Source organism: Lepisma saccharinum, chromosome 30 (assembly GCF_977018435.1).
Source record: "Lepisma saccharinum chromosome 30, izLepSacc3.1, whole genome shotgun sequence".
Lineage (NCBI taxonomy): Eukaryota > Metazoa > Arthropoda > Insecta > Zygentoma > Lepismatidae > Lepisma > Lepisma saccharinum.
The window spans coordinates 21,077,625-21,099,908 of record NC_139258.1 but is presented as its reverse complement, the minus strand read 5'-3'; the positions used below and the strand labels follow the sequence as shown (position 1 = coordinate 21,099,908).

At 38.2% G+C, this 22,284-nt stretch overlaps 1 protein-coding gene across 1 annotated transcript in view; it reads left to right on the top strand.

The window, feature by feature from the left end:
* Positions 1–9,130: 9,130 nt before the first annotated feature.
* LOC145981957 (uncharacterized) overlaps positions 9,131–22,284 on the top strand; it is a 39,321-nt gene continuing 26,167 nt past the window's right edge. Inside the window, exons 1-3 of the mRNA XM_083115451.1 lie at positions 9,131–9,253; positions 17,430–17,620; positions 19,979–20,041. Of these exons, the coding sequence (XP_082971577.1) occupies positions 17,461–17,620; positions 19,979–20,041 (223 nt within the window). The 5' untranslated portion in view covers positions 9,131–9,253; positions 17,430–17,460. The remainder of the gene's footprint in view (positions 9,254–17,429; positions 17,621–19,978; positions 20,042–22,284) is intronic.

The following is a 22,284-nucleotide window of genomic DNA, read 5'->3' as shown; positions in this document are numbered from 1 at the left end:
GAAATAATTTATAATTTCAATTGAAATTAAGAGACCCACAAAAATTGAATTTTTGGTCCCGAAGAAAAGAAAACTGGCTCATGTTCGATAATAATAATAAATTTTCTTTATTCAGCGGGCGAGGTTCAGTCAAGGGCTGCTCTGCCACCTAACCCTTGTCAATATGATAATACATATGAGATGATATAAACTTATGGAGCAGTAAGCTAAACTTAAAATAATAATAATAAAAAAATGAAGAAAGAAAAAAATACATAGGAATTAGTTGGATACAAAAAAAAGTGTAACTAGAAATACAAAAGACAATAGTAATAATAATACAACAATACAATTCCTCATAGTGAGTGACTTGATACCTTCAGTATGTGCCCCGACTCTGCCATTGTTCCATTAACAGCAGATCTTTTATTTTACCTTTGAAATATAATGGGTTGTTTACACTAGCGATATATGCAGGCAATGTATTCCATGCTTTGGGGGCCGAAAAGGAGAAGGATGATTTGTAGGCCGTGGTAGAGTGATGGGGTAAATCGAAGTTGTTCCGCTTACGGGTAACATACTGATGGATTTCCCTACGGGAATGCATCTTCTCAAACAGGTACTGCGGTTTACCTTCTGTCAGTATGCGGCGTATAAAACAGAGATAGTGCAACTTCCTATTACATCCCGATTTCATGGTGATACACTCACCAATTTTTGGTCGTAGGTTCCTAAACATGTGTAATAATGAAATCCGGGAGAAAATTATGATGCATACAATGCCATTTTGTACATTCTTAAAAATCTAACCGTTACCAAAAACTGCCTCGGAATGCATAACTTTTATAACTATGCATGGCCGTATTTAGAGGGGGGTTTCTAGGGTTCAAACCCCCCCCGAAACTTCTGACATGTTGGATTAATGGATGTTCAGAAACCAAAATCTGTAACAAGTTCTCAATTTTTATTTCGAAGCATCACAAAAATACAAGGAGACAATGTTGAAACGATCGAGCTAGAATTTTTATACTTTTGGAATTCTGAAAGTTGAGTGAAACAGGATTTATTCTCGGAACTGCAGCCCACCGGCGTCCCCCCCCCCCCATTATTACTTCTGCTGTCATCTTTCCAGTGTTGTTCCTGCGTCACAAGGAATATACACTGAAGATTCCTTTATGATTGTCCCAAAATTCCCTTTCCAGCTTTTAAATTCCCCGTCCGATAAAGTCGAAAATAAATCCCCCTTGATAGGAGTTCAAACCTAGTACCTCCAGATTCGTAGCGCATTACGTTCGCTATTGAGGTTACAATCCATGCACCAGGCTAAGCTTTTGAAGAGAATAACTGGTTCCACACTTTTCAAAATTCCAAAACATTAATTTTAAAGTCAAACAACAAAAACTTTATGACTAAAATTTCCATCTAACTTTTAAAGTTTTTTCTTGAAGGTATCTAAAGTTTAATGACGAAGTAAAATAATTGTGCATTTCAGTACACACTGTTTGAAACGTAAAAAAAACAAAAAGAAACTTATGCTGGATATTCACTCATCTGCTGGATTGAGTAAGCCCCCTCAAGAATATAACAATAATATAATAATAATAATTATTAGTATTATTATTATGGAATAAAATTGTTTTATTATTATGAAATTTTAATTATTATTGTAAAATTATTAATATTATTTATATTATTCAAATTTCTGGCGACGCCCTGGGAACAATTATGAATGAACCCCCCCCCGAAAATTTTTCCTGCCTACGGCCATGTAACTATGTAAATATGAATAACTCTGCAAGTAAATTATACCATTATTTTTCATTATCTGTACTATTATCGAACTAAATCAGTGTGTCACTTACCTTTCTCAACGTCGTCTTCAGTAAAAAAAAAGAAATTAACTCCTCAGTCGTCACATATCCATATCCACTTTGGCCGCCATCACACAGTCACAATCGACTTTCGAACACACATCGATTATGCGTATTTCGATATAAATCGTTATGTGATATTATTATTTTAAAAAAATTCTCCGGAGGATGAACAAATCAAAGAGCGCGCCATCGTTTTTACGTCTATATTTAACTAAATTAATTGAGAATGTTCTTTGCTATACTTTTCCAGCAACAGCCCGAGGCTCGTTTTGTCCTTCAAGATTTTCGTTCTTCATTTGGTTGCCCTAAGCTTTATATTGTATCGCAATAGAAATTGAATTCGCACTATTCGTTCACATTAGGTGCGGGACAGAAATTTCTGGTCGGGACGGGGAAAATTCACCATTTCCCTAGTAAATCGGAAAATTTTCGGGACGAGAAATATTTTATTTTCCCCGACACTTCATAAAACTCGAATTTTACACGCTATTTCTCCGTCGAGTGATTATTTTTAGACGTGTGTGCAGGACAGCATTTTTTGGGTTGGGACGGGATCGGAATTTTTTTAAATTCCGACATTCGGGACGGGAAGTCGGGAAATTTTCGGGACGGAAAATGTTCAAGCTCTGGAAATATCTAATTCTACACGTCATTTTCACTTTAAGTGATTGCTTTTGCACATTTTTTAACGTTAAACAGAATTTAAATTTTCTTAGCTCACTGTAGGGTCTTGCTGATCGACAGGGGGGGGGGGGGATCTTACTCCCTTTTTCTCGTTTGGCATAACGTCACTGGCCACTGTACCAAACCTTGAATGCAATGTTGGGCCAACCTACAGTATGGGCGTAATTGACAACCATGTCTGCCAACAATGTGAATCATTGGCCCAACGTAAGATATTCGTTGGCAAGAACTACCAACCACTTCCCAACCATGCCGACAATCACCCAACGTTGGCCCAACAATGTGTGCTACATGGGATAATAGTAAGATATAATAATAACTTGGATTAAAATTGGCTTATTTTAATAACTTACAATAATTGATATTGCAAAATAACAATTATAACCGTGGTAATAATTATTATTGCCATTATTATTTCCACTAATCAAGTTTTATCAATGGCCTGACCCTCTCTACAAATATTTCTGGCGACGCCCGTGTAGGGATGAACCCCCCCTCGAAAAAGAGTGTGGCTACGGGCCTGCCTGTGGGAGAATGGATGTTACAGATTTCGGTTTCAAATTCTCGGGGCTAAATAATAATGGTTAAATATACGTACTTAATACTTTATTACAGTATAATTTTTACGAATCAGACCCAAAGGTAAATCATTATGTAAGATGTTATATTCTGCCCCATCACATACGAAAGTACTTTTAGACACGAATCTATTATGTCAAATAAAATACAATAATTGTATTGTTTTTATTTTCCTAAGCCATAATTCAGTAAAATATTAGGTAACACTTTACTATACCAGAGACGGATTTCTTCAAATTTACAGGAGAAAGTTCTTACGCAAATCATTTTCTGTAGCGTTGTTGATGTTCGGGAATGTAGTTTTGATCCATTTTAATGCGAATGCATGTGGTTTTCTACGAAAATCTATTTCCGACGCGCTATTGCTGCTGCCGCCATTTGCTTTCTGCACGAGAGCACAATACGCGCTATTGCTGCTGCTACAAGACGATGTTGTCCGTGTATGCTAAATTTAACGAAAGGAGTGCTAATGGAACCTAACCTAACAGGCCTAACCTAACCTAGTAGGCATACCTCGTCCCCGTAATGGTTCGTGGGGCTATCGTGAATTTTTGGGCTAACGTCAATGGTTTTTGGGGCTACCCGTAGATGGTTTGTGGGAAATAAGGAACAACAGTAAGTACTCGTTAATGTATGAAATATACATTATTTTCGTTAGAAATTCATTATTTCACCTAAATAAATGTTCCGGAATGCATAATAGTACGGTAGCAATGTAAAAAATTGCGAAATAAATCATTGATAGGTGTCTCTGGTATATTAAAGTAGTACCAAATATAATTACACACAAATTAAATTTGCTGTACAAAATTCTTCAAATAGAAGATCCACGATATCCACATCATTTTTTATGCAACTGAACTATCCAACTTCGTTCACTAGCAAATTTCTTGTTATTATGCGCAGTTGTTTCGAAACTGCTGCACGAAAGCATGTTTGTATGTAAAATAGTATCTGAACCACAGAGAGGGGAAATAAAAGAACGGAGCAAAGGACATTGCTGGCACGGAAGTTTGATTTTTTCTAATTACAGTGATTTTCGGTGGGTTCGGACATACGCTATATAGACCCTGTTTCTTACCCATCAGTGCAATAAAACAGTGAGATTGAATGAGGTTTTTCTCTCTCTTGATCGAACCTTCATCATCACCCCACCCACCCTAATCAGAGGGTCTGCACACGCCTATGTTCGCAAGAAACTTGTAGGTAGATTAAATGGAAATTAAGGTTGAACCTGGCAAATAGACATTTTGTAACGTTTTCGGTATTGCTAGTTCGATGCAGGCCTGTAGCCAGACACTGATGTCATCCCCCATGACATGACATTAGGTAAAACTTTTTTTGTGTAATTTGTTTGCACTGAAGAGTGAAAATGTAGACAGCAGATATTATTTTCCTCACAACTTTGATGAAGGATGAATTCAGGGAGCATGAACAGCAGCTATTACGTGCATTCATTCATCTTATTTATAAGAAGAAGTCTTAAGTAGCGGAAAGAGTCGTTTTCACGTTCAGAAGACACAACGGCGCTTATGGAGAAACTGCACAGTGTTGCCAATACAGCGCTAGCTCATGTCGCCGGGAAATGATGACCTTCCTTCACAATGAAGGTGTTACATATTTTGTATATATATAATGATAATTATATGTAATTATTAATATTAATATTATACTGTGAACGTTACAGTTACCCTTTTTACTATGATCCATTGCGATCACTACACACGCGAGTGTAATACACGAATATGACACTTCAGAAATCACTTAAAAAGTAAAAATCACTGAGAGCTCACACAACTGAAAACACTTTTTCGGGAGAGGGAAAAAGTCTAAACAGGCCAAAGTAGATCTCTCACTCAAGTAAGGGGAACCTGGCACATGGGTTAAATTCAAGTTGCAACCCAAACAAACAAATGAGTTATGGCCCACGTGAACTGATAAGACGTGAATGACTCAAGCAAGGCATGTCATATTTCTATCTTGAAGCCCCATATTTTGTCACGTGTTGGAAAGCCTTTCAAAGGTTAATACGGTGTCTATGAATTTATGTGTACGTTGGAAACTGAAAGGTGATCTTCATTTCAGTATTAATGTCGACAGTAATGTAAACGAAAACAACGTGTATTTGCGACAGCACTAATGTTGCTCACAACAGCAGCATTGGAAATAATTGTCAATTATTAAATTTAAGTAATTTCAATTCTATTATAACAAACTGCATGAAGTTCATATTTTTACTGAATGGAAATAAAATAACAACTCGAAAACTTGGTGGTGATAGCCGGAATGCTGCGGTGAGTCGGCTCAAGATGGCCAGACAACGTCTCCTTACTTCGCGCGCGGTTCGGGTTAAAAATAAACTCCAAATGCATGGAAGTAATATTTCTGGGAACCTTTGGGTGGTTATAAAAAATAATTTCATTATTTTCTCCACAACTTTGTCGCTGGAAGTTTTTACTTGGAATTACAGAACAAGAAATGGCCAGCGAAGACATTTTCTACTGCACGAACATAAAAAATCTCCACATACTTTATTTGAATATTTTTTAATGCAAATATGCTTTAAAGTATTGATAAATTCTGAGTACCACCATCACCTATGACAATTAAAAAACAGTGTCAATTTTTTTAATAATGAATGCTTCAATTTTACGGCATGTTTCAACGTTAGGAATGAAAACAATGTAAAAATTGTGTTTTCACGGAAAATTTGCTTTTTTAATTTATCTAAAATTATGTAAGCAAGTTACCAGTTTTTTGTGTTCACCATCGTATTCTCTACAAAATTTCCTGCAAAACTGCAGGTACCGATTTTACTTAAGCTAAATTTGTAAATCCAGAAATTTCACAACAGCGCGCTCGTATTTCCCATAAGAAAAGCATTGCCCATAAGAGCCCATTGTGTCTTCTGAACGTGAAAACGACTTTTTTTTTTCTAGACTTCAGAAAGTTTCTTCACAGGGGAGCTTCTTTATCAGTACCTTCGTTGCCCCTGTTGCGACCTCCCGTTTATACAGAAATCTGTGACACTGACGTCATAATGCAAATTCTCTCCGCATCTGCGTCAAGTTTTGGGAACGAAGGGGAGTTTTATTGTTTAGGCCGGGGGTGGAATGTGCGCTAGGCGATTGAATATTGTCCATTTTTTTAATGTGTGATATAAAAATCTGTATCATCAAACATAGTATGGAGTGTGTAGTAAGGGATGATTTCAGTAGCAGCCAATTAACACTTCAAGCGATATTTTAACAGGTATAGAAAAAGAATGTAGTATTTGTGTGATATTTCTAAAGTTGATGTAACTTAATGATCCCCCCCTACATAATTTAGCTTCATTTAACACTGTTAAACTTTTGAAAAATTACCTTGGTTTATAAAGCCCCCCCTCCCCCCCTGATAACCCGTGCCTCCCCGGGAGATCAATTCTAGCTACGGGCCTGTTTCGATAACTCTTTTTGTGTACGAGTTTTGGTTTTCTTAGAATATAAATGTACTGTTTCAAAAATATGTGTAAATGTTATCATGAGATTTAATGAACTACGTTAGAATCAATGTTCTATGGTACTTAGAACTGCAAGGCAATAGTTCAGTTTACTGACCGATAACATACAGGGTGTCTCATAAGTAATAGCGCAAACTGACACAGGTGAAAGTACACGATAATAGAAGCAAAAAAAGTCTCAGTAAATATGGGTCTGCAAACGAGCCCTTTTCGAGATAATCGCGAATGTGTGATTACTAGCCGCCACTGACTTCATTGTTTGTAAACGTCGTCCTAGTTGATAAATTGCTAATAATGTGTGCGAATGTGTGGTTACAAGCCGTCATTGATTTTATTTTGTAAACGCCGACTGCTTTACTCCTTTGCTCTTCGTTTACAAAACAGAACATTTCCGAGAAGTGGTAGTAATGATAATTTCTTGCAGTTAAACGAATATAGATTAAATGGATGCCAGGGATGAAACGTACACTATGCAAGGGAGAGCTGAAATTGTGATTCTGCATGCCTCAGGTCTCACCCAACGGCAAACTTGTGATGAATTTCACCGTCGTCATCCAATCAAACGCAAAACCTGGACAACGATTTGTGGGTCGAATCTTCAAACGCTTCCAGAAGACTGGTTCTGTAGCTGAGAGACCACGCACAGGGCGCCCACGAATATCCACCGATGATGACTGTTCTGTCGCGGTCCTTGCGAGGGTAGCAGCAAGTTCCATCATTGAGAAAGATGGAACAGGAACTTGGGGCATTAATTTGAACATTTGTTGCCTTAATGATTTTCCTAACTGAAACAAAGGCTATATATATTATCAATATTCAACATTCATCACTTCACTATAAGACCTGACTTTTGGGACACCCTGTAGTGTGTGATGGTGTGTGTGTATGTGTATGTATATGTGTGTGTGTTTCTTCGTGATAACTAGACCTCGGATTTTAGGTTTTTAACCTATTTTTTCCTTTGCAGATATGTAAGAAATAACAAGTTATGTCAGCGTTTCATTAAAAAACGCAACGACTGAAGTTTTATAGTGCCTAAAAAAACTATTTCGCTTGTTAGAACCCATTTCAGGTTTTTGCGCCTAAATCAAGCCTTTTTTAAGGTTTTTATATATTTTAAAAGGTTTTTCAGAATTTTTATGTCATACAGGCATTTGCTTTGTTTGGTCACGAAAAAATTCAATGACGAACGTGTTTGAAACGTACTCTGTCGATTTCCTTTCCTCCAAGTCCTTGGTGATTTTTCAAAGCTCTAAACAAAGCAATGTCTGGTGCCACTGTTACCTGTACAATCCAAAGTGATCTGATCTGTGTGGTCTTGCTCAATTTCAAGTCACTTTGGTGCTTTGTGACATTCACGCCTTGCAAACTGACGTTTTAGCATTGAAGTTTGCACCACTGACTATGTTTTTGTTGAAAGATTATTTTCAGCATATAAGATGTTCCTCACAGACAAAATTGCGGAGTTTGACTGTGGATAACATGAGAAACGACTTTTGCCTAACTGTACGACAAATTTCCAATGGTAAGTTCTGCCATCGCCGTAGGGTTAGGCAACACACATAACGTTATGCAAGATAGTGCGTATTTCAGGATATAGGTGACTATACCTAATCAGCATTTTTCAGGAATTTTTAACTACTTTAAGTTTTTTTTAACCTACTTTAGCATTTCTCGGGCCTAACTTAATATTTTTAGGACCTATTTCAGGATTTTTCGAACCTATTTTAAGATTTCTAGAACCTATTTTAGGATTTTTAGAACCTATTTTAAGATTTCTCGAACCTATTTTAGGATTTTTAGAACCTATTTTAAGATTTTTAGAACCTATTTTAGGATTATTAGAACCCATTTTAAGATTTTTCGAACCTATTTTAGGATTTTTAGAGCCTATTTTAGGATTTTTAGAACCTATTTTAAGATTTTTAGAAACTATTTTAGGATTTTTAGAGCCTATTTTAGGATTTTTAGAACCAATCTAAGATTTTTAGAACCTATTTTAGGATTTTTAGAGCCTATTTTAGGATTTTTAGAACCTACTTTAAGATTTCTAGAACCTATTTTAGGATTTTTAGAACCTATTTTAAGATTTTTCGAAACTATTTTAAGATTTTTAGAGCCTATTTTAGGATTTTAGAGCCTATTTTAGGATTTTTAGAACCTATTTTAAGATTTTTAGAACATATTTTAGGATTTTTAGAACCTATTTTGAGATTTTTCGAACCTATTTTAAAATTTTTCGAACCTATTTTAGATTTTTAGAGCCTATTTTACGATTTTCGAGCCTATTTTAGGATTTTTAGAACCTATTTTAAGATTTTTAGAACATATTTTAGGATTTTTAGAACCTATTTTGAGATTTTCGAACCTATTTTAGGATTTTTAGAGCCTATTTTAGGAACCTAAAAGCACAGCTTTTAGAACCTAGAAATCTGAGGTCTAGTGATAACATAAGGCAACACTGTAATGTCGATTTTCAACAATCGCAAAACGAGTCGTTTCTTACTTGCCATAGCAACAGCTTAGCATTTTCTGTTCTGTTCTCATGGTAGAAATGTGGCAGACACCGGTAAGCAAAGTGGGTGGTAATTGATCGTGGTAACCCGTCAAATGCCACGGCAAAGCCCAAAATCCGGTAAGATATTGTTTGAATTCATTTGACGATAAACAAAGATAGAACGAAAGTCCCCTTTGGTTACCCCAAGACAACATCGATGTGATCCGACAGTTGAAGTTTCTCATTAAAGAAACAAAAAAACTAAATATACTCTGTCCTGGGAATCTGGAGCAAGTAAGTCTCTGCGGAAGTAGTGACTCGAAACAATGAATGAGTGAGAGTTGAAAGTAAGTGCATGGAGTGGAAAGAACGAAGCTGCAGCTACCAGCCGTTTACAGCAGCGCGAACAGCTTTGCTTCGCCCATGCCTCTCCGATGGCGTAGTGGTAACGTAGTCGCCTTGTAATCAAGGGGTCAAGGGTTCGGATCCCACTTTAAACTGTAGGTCCAGTCCTGATTAGCCTGTCTGTGCATAACTAACTAACTAACTCTCTAGCCTTCTTAAACCCGAAGGTTCATGGCTGTAGCAACACAGGCCTTCCATCTGCCCCTATCCTGAACAAGCTCTATATACTCTTTTCCATCCCTACCGATTTCCTTTAGGTCCATCTCAACGTTGTCCCTCCACCTTCGTCTTGGCCTTCCTATAGGTCTCTTACCATCAGGTTTCCCAACAAGAATCCTGTGAACTCCTCTTGCCTCTCCCATTCGTGCCACATGGCCTGCCCACCTAAGTCTTCTTGATTTAATTATTCTAATAATATCTGGACATGAATACAAATTATGTAGTTCTAAATTATGTAACCTTCCCCACTCACCTGTCTTCTCATCCCTTTTAGGTCCAAAGATTTTCCTAAGGATCTTATTTTTAAATACTCTCAATTTACGTTCCTCTTTCAATGTAAGGGACCAAGTTTCACACCCATATAATACTACAGGCAAAACATGCAATTCCTGAATTAAGCCTACTTTTTATTTCCTCTTTAATATAATTTTCACTTGTTAATATTACTCCTAAGTATTTGAATTTGGAAATTTTGCATAAAGTTGACTTAATACATCAATTCAAGAATCAAGGAAGTTTGCTTCGCCCACTCACTTTCTCCACTTATCTACCGTTATGCGCGTTCGTTGCTCCACAATTTCCCGAGACAGAGTGTAGTTACTTCGTTACTGGAAACAGTAACTCTAACTACCATCTACGAGTAGTAGTGGTAGTAATCCCGGCACAAATGTTCAGTCTGCATGTAAAACGTTTCTCTCGATTTGCAACGCGAGTGACGTCACCATCTAATAAGATACTTTGAATTGTTTTCGTAGGGACATAACACACTGTTGCAATCTCGTAAACGATTCGATAGCCCTGACTGTAATGTTATACACTCTTTAATTGCTACTTTTAATGAAACAAATCTAAAAATACATAAACACAAAGAATTTTATGAATGATACAGACAAAAGTTAAAAAGAAACAAAAACTATCTGGACACTCCGTGCAGGAGGCAACATATCCAAGGTATATTCAATCTCACATCACATATTTTTCAATGTGATTTGATTTTGTAATTGCTTGTGCAATGACCTGTGACCTGTCGTAGTGCGTGCATACGTGGGCAACAGGGAGAGAGAGAGAGATATAGAGAAAGAGATTGAGAGAGATAGTATGTAAAATAAAGAAAAAACAACAAACACAAATATTGTTTTCTTCTGGCGGTACGCAACGGTATGGCTACAAACTTCGGTAAAGTGTGGACTCGTTCGATACCCGGTGGAGGCACATAGTGGTTCTAGGGTGCCCACAGAGGGAATTCATGACGCGTTTCCGTCATGGGAATTCTTTTGGGGAGGGGATAAAATTTAATAGTTTAGCTACCAATTCTATACAGGGTGTTTTCGGGCTGATGGTACAAACTTTCAGGAACGATGGAGAAGGGCACATGTATCAATTTGAGATAAGGAACCCTGGTTCGGAAACGACTTAGTCGAAAGTTATAAGCGAAAATCGGTGTGTGAAGATGTAATACTTTTATTACCTGCACAAGTTTCATAAGCTGCTACATTCACAACAGTTGTTCAAAGTGGCTTCCCCACTTGACTTCTTCCTGTGGGGTCATGTGAAAAGTCTTGTGTACGAGACACCTGTCGAGACTGAAGAGGATCTCCTGGCAAGAATTCTCGCTGCCTGTGACATTGTTCGAACGACCCCGGGGTTGTTCCAACGGGTACGCCAGGACTTTTTGGGACGATGATGTCATGCCTGCAGGGAAGCCGGGGGAAGCCACTTTGTGCAACTGTTGTGAATGTAGCAGCGTATGAAACTTGTGCAGGTAATAAAAGTATTACACCTTCATCCACCGATTTTCGCTTATAACTTTCGACTAAGTCGTTTCCGGATCAGGGTTCCTTATCTCAAATTGATACATGTGCCCTTCTCCATCATCCCTGAAAGTTTGTATCATTAGCCCTGAAACACCCTGTATATCTTCACACAAAAATGGGGGGATCGTTTCGTTTGATTGACTTGTTTTTAGTTATGGTTATTATGTACAGTTTTTATACCTACCTGTAGGTGATCGCGGCGATGGGGTTGAAATGAGACACAACCTCTTATGCCTTTAGAATCGGTTTGGAAGGGGGGAAGGGGCGTGCTGTTCGCATTAATACAAGGTTAGTCGAGCAGACAAACTGTTAAGAATAAGGTTCAGTACTTGTAGAATTTATGATATGTTTTGTACATTACAAGATAATTTCTAATAAGCCTATTTTTTCACGTAATGTAATTGTAATGTAATTCATCTCCTGTGCCACTTCATTCCATACTGAATGAATTTTGTCATTATTATTGTGCTCGGTCGATGAAAAATCGTACAGCGGAGGCTTCGCTTGCACAAGAACGATTAGCTGTTCTGGATCACGCTCTATTTTTAACCTTGACCGCACTGGAAAACTTATATATAATATGTGCTGTCAAACATTACAGTGATGAGTCATATGCAGGTGGTGCGCTGAGAAGAATGGATTCGCACATGCAGAGCGTTTTGTTGCATCGTGCTCCTACAAGAACAAATTCCCAGGACCTTCACTGTTTCGTCCCAAACTGTTGCAACGTGACTCGAGTCAAATGTCTCGTCGGCTCGAAAGTATAGGCTGAAAACAGCCAATGGGTCATATATGGCCCATGGTGCTGATTACAACATTCACGTGCTTTTAGGACCTTCATACGTGTATGTGAGGTTGTAAACGCTGACATATGTTGAGATAAGAGTTTGAAATGTCATGTGGAAGAAACCCTCCCTCCCCCTCCCCCTTTCTCTAATATGCAAATTAGCTATTTTTAGCCAAAATGCAGGATTGTATATATTGCGTCATATTTCAGCCTGTATGAGAACTAGGGACTTGAAACAAGTTTCACTTTGTTGCAAAAGATCCACTCTTTGAAGACAATGCAAAAGTTTGCGCCCTTTTTCCAAAAAAGCGGGAGAAGAGGGGATGGACGCGATTTTTTTAATTGAAACTTGGGGACTTGGCCCCTCCCAACCCCGTTTTTCTCTCGTCGGCTTTCTGAATTGTACACGGTCGCGTGCTCCGATGTTTTTGCTTTCAAACAAAAGTTATCCGAAGTAGATTGCTCAAATAGTCTCAGAGATATAACGTTTTTCTGAAATAAGTGTAAAAATTTAAAAAATCGCGCGCAAAAGCCGCGGCGAGAGCGGGTCACTTTCGGAAACCGGCTCGGCTGTTTAAAGGTTAAACGATCCCCGAGTCGGTTTCCAACAAAAATGACTCGTCGTGACTTGTCGTGTCGGATCCGGTGTGTCTCTGGTCTAACAATGGCAGTTAGCAAACATGAAAGTGAGCCGTGCTTTTTATCTTTAGTCTTTCAATTTCAACTGCAACGGTAGGTTTCGAATGTCATGCGCCGTGCTATTGTTGGCATCTCGGTCAATGGTAAACAATGTCTGGTGATTTCTTTGAGGTAATTCCGAGTCGGCTTGGAACTCCGACATGCGGAATTCAGTTGGAAGATTTCAGGCACGATTTGTTTCGATAATTCTAAAATACTGTCAGTTTTCGTTGTCTACATGTTATGCTTTTTGATTATATAAATTGAAAAGGAACAACCACGCCAAAATGTCTTAAAAAAACAGTTCAATCAGAGGCATCTCGTGAACGCATACTACGCATGCGTCATTTGTGGCAAAAGGGACAGCTTGCTCTGCGACGACATTCATGAGCATTTCTACATTCTAATTTCTTCATATAGGAGAAGTATTTATTTTACACAAGAGCGCTATCTAAGCTTATATTACATTTCTTGGATCTGAAGTGAAAGAAAGTAATAATTATTTTCCCACAATTAATGCATGCGTTACTTCAGATCCAAGAAATGTAATATAAGCTTAGTTCAGCGATCTCGTGTAAAGCCCCTATCACACGGGACTGGATTTCTAGTTGGAATGCTCTAGTTGACGCTGGACTGGCTACCCATTTGCTAGTTTTCGCCTCACACGGTACTTGTTACACCGTACTTGTCAATAGTCTTTCGTTCCCATAATGGCGGCCGCGCGAGATGTTAACAACGTATCACTTCAGACTTTTAAAATACGATAACTATCCAACCGAGAGGAATATCTCATCGCATTAAATGGTTTTAGGTAGAGAAGAAGGGCGCTGATAAAATACATACTTTACAACGTTTACTATACACGTATGGAAGAATATTTTAGCCTTTTCAATTGTACACATGCCTTTCGTGTTGTATGCACTCGGAAGCCACAGACAAAAAAACGCTACTTTACAAACTCACAGATTATCTTCACATGGCCAAACTTTGCTCTGATTGGCTGTTCCACAGAGTTTAGTCGAAGAAGTTAGTAGCAATTAGAACATGTCCTATTCCTCAAAACCAGTCAAGCAGTCAGCCAGGCGGCCATGATTACTACCCAGAAAGTCAGTTCATCGCCAACTAGGGCATTCCAACTAGAAATCCAGTTCCGTGTGATAGGGGCTTAAAATAAATACATGTGAAGAAATTAGAATGTAGAAATGCTCATGAATGTCGTCGCAGAGCAAGCTGTCATTTATCCCACAATTGGCGCATGCTGCTCAAATGCAGGTGTACGGATAAGTGGATGAACCATTGTGAGATCAAACATACACATAAAACTAAAAAAAAAAAAAAAATTAAAATAATTTGAATATTTCGGCATAAAAGGACCTTTTGGGGAGGAGTACGTCATAGGCCTTGGGGAAGATGGGCACCCCAGGCTTCGGATTCAACTTTCAACTGTAGGTCCAGTCCAGATTGGCCTATCTGTCATTGACGTGCTCACGGGGGAGAGAGGGGGGAAGGTGCGTGGGCACCCCGTAATGTGTCATCAAAAATTAAAGAACGCTGAAACTACTATTATAATAATGAAAATAACATCCGTGTTAAAAATGAAGTAAGGAATTTCGTTTCACTTGAGATACCACGCTCTCCCCCTTTCTCGCCGATACCGATACTTAAAAATTGCAATAATTAAAATGTGTTCAAAATATTGATTAATATTGGTGTGTAAATATTCTCCTCCAATTAGTATGTACGTAGAGTCGAATTACTTTCGGAACATCTCCGGCGGACTGCGCGAGTCTGTCTAGCGAGCCTAGTGGGCGTGTAGAACCTGAGGAAGGGGCTTAGCGATAGCTTCTGGTTTGAGATGACGTCAGTGGCTCGCTTGGTTATAGCCTGACAAGTTAAGTCCCGATATGCGCAGATCGCTGCGGAGCACTTCCTATTACGTCATCCTCCCCACCACTCTTCTACACACTGGTCTGGCGTTGAGAGTACCAGTGGTGCCAACTCAGCAAAATTAAGCTAAAAAAAATAACAAACAATTTTCACTGTTTAGCGTGACGGTGCATGCAGGCTCCTATTATATCAGTGGTTCATTTCATTTAATCCGGCCTTTGAAAATGCGTGCGGTGCACCGATCGTAAACTGTAGTATTACGCACATGCGTTAAGGTTTATAACGAAGGGAAACTACAGGGCGAATGACTTCATTTTCTGAATGCGACATCGAGCAGTGGCCGGTTTTGTTTTTTATTTGTTTATTTATAAACTAGTGGGGTGGTGGTTCGTTTGTTTATCGTACAACAATCACTACGAGAAGGCAATCTGATAACACGCTTGCCTGTGTTATTTTCTAAAGCATTGAATGTTCATGCTCTTTACTCTTGGCTGCAAGATTCTTACTTTGAAAGAGATGGACGAGCGTGTAGAAGAACTGAATTAGACTTGGTGAAGCCGATTCAGACACGGACACAGATTCATCGGTAGACACAGACTCGGATGAGTGGGAGAGTGAAACTGAAGAAGGAGAACTGGAAAACATTTAGAAGGTGAGCTCAGTTCTATCGTTTATATATTTTTCATTTTTCTATCGTTTTATTTCATGCATTTCTTATGTTGGTAAGAAATATCCCTAATATAACTTAATTCATTTAAGGTTTAAAGGGAAAATATCAAAATGTATTTATAATTTAGCGTAATCAATAGGTAGCGTAGGTGACGGGATACTTATTCATGCCTTTCACATTCAAATTTCGTTGAAAATTCTCACACAATTCCGCTCCTCCAGGTAGCAACACTGCGAAGGAACGTCGCCGCAGACAATGGAGTGGGGAAATGTGATGTGAGGTGCGCAAACAATGGATTGCAGCGTCTTGTTTTTAAACTTGTCAAGTTATAATTGGCTACTTCGAGAGTTGTGACTCGTTCCGAAGCTTCAAATGCATAACTGCCAAAGATGTTACGAAAATAATCTCCCTCTACATGGATTTACCAAGAAATTCGAGAATTACATCAGAATATTAATATAGATGATGTGTAATCAAAAAATACAGTTATTTGTGCAAAATAAAAAGAAAGCTTGAATTTTGCATATATTTATAGGATAAAATTTGCCGGTAGATGAATTCCAATCGATACTTTCCGATACCATCGGCTCAGCCCCAATAATCAGTATCATGTAGTAAGGAAGATGGTTTTCACTTAAATCGCACAGAGCTTCTCCACAAATAGGTCCGAACTTATTGCCACAACGAAAAAATAAATAAATAATAAAAAAAAACCTCTGCTAAGTGATACGATACGAATACTTACAGACAGGGTGGTGGCACCATGTATGCATGTTTTTTATAGAAAGGCTTTTTGTAGTAAACGGCCCTGTAAAATATTTGAACAGTTTGATTAAAGCAAATAAAAAATATACGTAAATATACATTTTACTGTACCTATTGTGGAAATGTTTGTTGAATGTACTAATGCAACTATAATAGTTTCAGTAACTTTCCTTCCAGTGAAAATAAAACATTTTGGATGTACTCCATAATTGAAACTTAAAATATTAACTTAAACATCTTTATAGTATTTGTAGCTGAATTTTGAAGATTCTTTTGATGATAGTTTGAAAAATATCAGCTACCATGTTTCTTTACAGTTTAATGATAATGGCACTAATTATGGTTTAACATGATTAGTATCTTGTATATTTCTCTACCCAAAATGTTTGCTATTTTTGCCTATAAAAATTATTGAATTTTAAATCAAGATAAATGTATGTTTACATTTCCTTTGGTATGAGTTTCACACCATTAGTACATATATTTTATTTCCTTTATTTTTCTATCTTGGAGCCTAATAAATACCATTAAATTATTACGAGATTAATATATTCAAGAAAATTAATTCTGATATCTACAAATCTTGAATTAAATCGCCATTTAAATCAATCCATGTTGCTCACAGACTATAATTTTAAAATTTCATCTTCATATACCTAATAGTTTCGTGAAAAACAAGTATGAAGTTACAACTGTAGGCAATGTAGACAATCGAAGACGGTAAGCTTGATATTAACATGTAGCTTTCTGTGACAAGCTGCTGTAATTGGCAGGCTTGATTCAAGACTGATTCAAGCTTACACTTGCAGTTATATGCTTGCCGCAAGCTTACACTTGCAGTTATATGCTTGCCACAAGCTTGTTCAATTTGCATGAAATGCTTGCTTCAAGCTTGAAGGAAGTTTACTGCACTATCTGTCTAGATTTCAGCAGTGGAACGAGACCTTCAACCGTAACACCGGGAGTGAATCAAAAAGTGGGGCAAAAATTTGGATCACCCTGTATATTACGACCTTCCTCTGCAACGTTTTTCAATTGTTTTCAATGATCTGAACGCATAGTTTGATCTTTTATTTCGTTTTCTCTCAGATGATGGGCCGTTGCCACGGGGTGCCTAGCTATGGGGGAGGACCGGAAGAAAATCATCTGCAAACCGAGTAAATCCAAAGACAATGTGAGCTCGCCGGAGGAGGAGCCTTCATACTCCAGATTGCTGGACTTCCCGGTCACTGGACGCTCCAACACCGTACAGTGGAGAACACCGGACAGTCTCGAAGATGGTACAGTACAAACTTTGTGTGTTTATTTGTAATGAAGAGTAGTTACGCTGTCATTAAATTGCTCCGTCCATAGGTGGATCTACAGGGTGTTCCAAAAGTCCATATACATGTGGAATGTCACTTTTGAATTGAAATGTCACATAATATGCTCGATGTGGCGACCTTCGAAAGCCAGGCGCAAGTCAATGAATTCCTGCCATTAAATTTATACTGGTGGATGCCCTCGGCATGAGTTAGTGGCATTTTTGCGTCCCACTAGCAAATAAATAATGTTATTCCCATGTATGGAGACTTTTGGGACGCCCTGTATATTCATTTTCTGGGAGGGGCTCAAAATATACTGTTCTGAAAGCTTGATTGATTGGGTTGGTGTTTAAGTCCACTTTATGCACAATAAGGCTAAGCGGGACTGGACCTACAGTTTAAAGTGGGATCCGAGTGCCTCCACCGGGTATCGAACCCGAGACCCCTTGCTTACAAGCCGACGACCACTGCGCCATGACGACATGTAACACTGGAAATATTATTATCTGTATATTATCCAGGGTGCGAAATCCTGGGGGGACGGGGGGATTTGCCACATCCAACAATCTTGGCCTCAAAATTCCCCCCACCAAAAATTTCTGATTCAAGTTCAAGCCTCTATGTGCATGTGTATTATATGAGTGCGTGTGTGTGTGTGTGCAAGAAGTCATATAAATTTCTGTGTATGAGTATTGATTGGTATCTGTCTGTCTACATATATGGGTTACTGTATTATATAACAAGCACGATAGGTCTCAATTTTTAAAATAGAATTGTATAGACTCCTAGTCATAGGCGTGCGCAGACCCTCTGATTAAGGGGGGGGCAACATACTTGATGAAACTTCAGTCGGGAAAGAAAAACCTCATTTTATCTCACTGTCTTAATTTTATTGCACTGATATGTGGATATGTGTGTGTAATTATATATAAACACATTATTTAAATACATTACATAATTCATCCGCCCATAACAAACCAACAGCAAAACACTCTGGTAATTTAGAATGCATTACAGAGAGGAATGAAACTGCGAGGGAAGCGAGCAAGAAAATTTTTCGATCCAAATTTTTGCAAACTGAAAACAATATTGATTTAATAGGGCGCAAAATAATTCATAGGGTGCCATTTTCCTTTACATTTTTTTTCATTTAGATCGTTCGGCGCCCAGAGCCAACTCCAGATAAATTTGAAATCGATGGGGCAATTGCTCCTCTGTGCCCCATGCAGGTGCTATTGACCGTCAGGTAGAAATAATGGAAGAAAGACGTGAAAGCTAATACCGTTTTGAGTGTCCTTTTGTCCTGCTAGTCTTGCTTTATTTTACTTCAATGTTTGCCCCCTTGCACCCCCTAGAACTGATTTCCGTCCAAAGTTTGGGGGGCAATGTCCCCCTGCCCCCTGTAGTCGCGGCACTGCACTCGATTCCCCGAACTTTCATCGGCTTGAAAATATCGTTTATTAACTGCGAAAAGACACTAAATTTCTAGGTGAAATGAAAATATATTAATATAGGGTCATGGACATCTTGAAGTCCTTAGACCTCCTCCTTAGAAAACGAATGTCAACCTAAAAGTATGTATTTCACACGTATAATTTGATTTCAGACATAGTAATTTACATCAATTATTGTAATGCAGATGCAGAAATGCGATAATTTCAAATTCAAGTAGTGTTTTTTTGAGGGGGCAACGCTATTATCGGGGTAATATGCCCCATGGAAAAATATCTTGCTTGTTCCTCCGTGGAAAAATCTGCAGACGTCCATGATTAGGGGGGCAATTGCCCCCTCTACCCTCCTCGTGCGCACGCCTATGCTCCTAGTACAAATAAAGAATATTCACAAAACAATAATTTTGATTTCAAAGAATTATGGCTATTTTGAAGACAGCTTTAACACATTTTAAAAATATGTACAAGTCAGGAACTGATAATATCTAGGCCCCGTCTATTTTTATACTTAAGGGAGCTGGTGAATATTTGGAGCTATATTGTTATTACTTTCGTGTGTTGAAATTTTCATTCCAACGCTGCACGTCAGCTTTTTTCATAATTCTACACAATCCGTTAACAATTTGAGGAATTTGCTATTCAAATATTAAGATACACACGAAATGTAGAAAGAAAATCATTTTCGTGCATACTTATACCATTTCCAATATAGACCTGGAGATTGAACACCCAAACTCCTGTTCCCGCACGCCCTTGACCAAAATAATATTTTTTTCATTTGATATTGGGGGGATATAACTTTCGTTTCATTTTCTTGTTTACAAGTCACTTTGTTGTTAAAATATATTTTACCTGTAGTTATTTATTTGTTTATTTATTACAGAGACAAATAACATGGAGAGTGGAAGAAGTTTCCATGCTCAATCGGACATCATCAGAGAAAATGGTACGTATATAACCTGCAACTGATACCAGTGACGTATCCTAGAGGTTATGCTAGTTGCCTCATTTAGCTATGCAGTCGAAGTTGTATAGTGTGCTTATTGACATTTAAAACCGGTGACACAGGAACGTTTTTGAATGTTTGGGAGGTACAAATTTCAACCAACACACACATATACATCGGCTTTCCCGATGGAGTACTGGCAACTTACGTCTCCTTGTAATCAAGGGGTTCCATACCCGGTGGAGGCACAATGCACAGTGGTGCGGATTCCACATTAAACTGTAGGTCCAGTACCGATTAGCCTATCTATGCATAAAGTAGGCTTAAAACCCAACTCAAACTAACACACACACATAACATGCAATTGAGTTTGTGTTTTAAGTCCACTTTATGCACAGGAAAGAGGACTGAGAGAGGAGAAGTAAGAACGGGAAAGTTGAAGAAAGTATAGAAATAGATGAGAGAGAGAAAGAAGCATATATAAACGAAAAAGAGACAAAGAGAGGAAGATAGATAAAGAGGGGGAAGTAAATAAAATAATACAGAGAAACAGAAAAGAGAAAGAAAGGAAAACTGGAAATGAAATAATAGAGGTAAACAGGAAAGAGATAGAGAGGAAAATTTAGAAAAGGGAAACTGGAAGAAAATAAATATATGGGGAGAGAGAGAGAGAGAGAGAAGCATATAGAAACGGGGGAAAGATGAAAGAAAGGGAAAGATAGAGAGAGAGAGAGGGAAGAAATGAATGTACAAAAATAGGGAAGAGAGAGAGAGAGAGAGAAGGAAAGTAAGAAGAGGGGAACTGGAAGAATAGGAATAAATGGGTAGAAAGAGAAGCATATAGAAACGGAAGAAAGAGGAAAATAGAGAGAGGGGGAGAAAATAAAATAATGTAGAGGAAACAGGAAAGAGAGAGAGAGAGCGAGGAAAAGTAAGAAAAGGAAAACTGGAAGAAAATAAATAGATGGAGAGAGATAGAAGCATATAGAAACGAAAGAAGAAAGAAAGAAGAAAAGTTGGTACTAATCTCATATTCCCCGGACAGATTTCTTTATTTTTACAGAAGAAACAACTTACGGTAATAAGTTCCTGTAGTATTGTCTAACATCTGGAAGGTGTTTTGTGTGATGTGGGAATGTTTCATAGCGGAAATTCAACCATTGACGCATAGCCCCACGAACAATTTCCGGAAAGGTTAGGATAGGTAGGGTCACGTATAGGTTACAATAGTTAAAAAATTCCACTTTAAGCTGTAGGATCAGTCCCGATCAGCCTTACGTGCATAAAGTGGACATAAAACACCAAATCAATCAATCACTTAAAAGCATGAACATAATTGTTTGGAGGAAAAGGAGCGCTGCACATTTCAGAAACAATTTATTTATTCGTTATGGTGCCTCTATGTTGCTGCATTATACACACACACACACACACACACACACACATAAACACACCCCATCAATGCAATGTAACTAAAACAGTGAAATAAAATGAGGTTTTTCTTTCCCAACTGAACTTTCATCTAGGCTTTCGCCCCCCAACCCCTAATCAGAGGGTCAGCGCACGCCTATGGTTGGCAGTAGTGCATAGTTAGAAAACAGCAGCGGCGCGCAAGTTAAACGCCATGTTCTGTAGTTCTGTTGCGCACAAGACGTCTTCGTAAAACTCGCAACTTTAAAGTTTATCATAAGATGGGACAAGACATTTTGAACCTGACTGTCCAAGTCCCATAAAATTCCGTCGCCTACAGCCGGAGTTATCGTTCCTTGAGGATACACTGGAAAACAACGTCTCAACACACACAGACAATAACCCTTTAACTTTCCTTCCCTCTTTTTCGTTCACACCGTGTTGAATTACACAGCTGAGTTGTTTTGTCTTGGGAAAACAATGGGTGTTAAATTCGTCTCAATACACAATGACCCTTCATTGTCGTGGAAGTTCTCCAACATTGCAAGTCTGAGTCAGTCTGAGTTCTTGTATGCTGTAGTGATATTACACGTATATTATAATCCTGTGTAGAAATATTCACTATATTATTTCACTGTGCTCATATGTACTGTGTATGCATTATGAGAAAAAGAATAGTTCAATATTGGACACAGCGAAATCTATCTTTTTCTTCCCCTACCAGTTAGTTTGGCAACGGCGCAATAGCACTGGCTGCGTATTGGCTGAACTCATGTTCCTTCTAAGACCGTAATAATGCTTATATTGTGATTATATACAACATCTGCACTTCA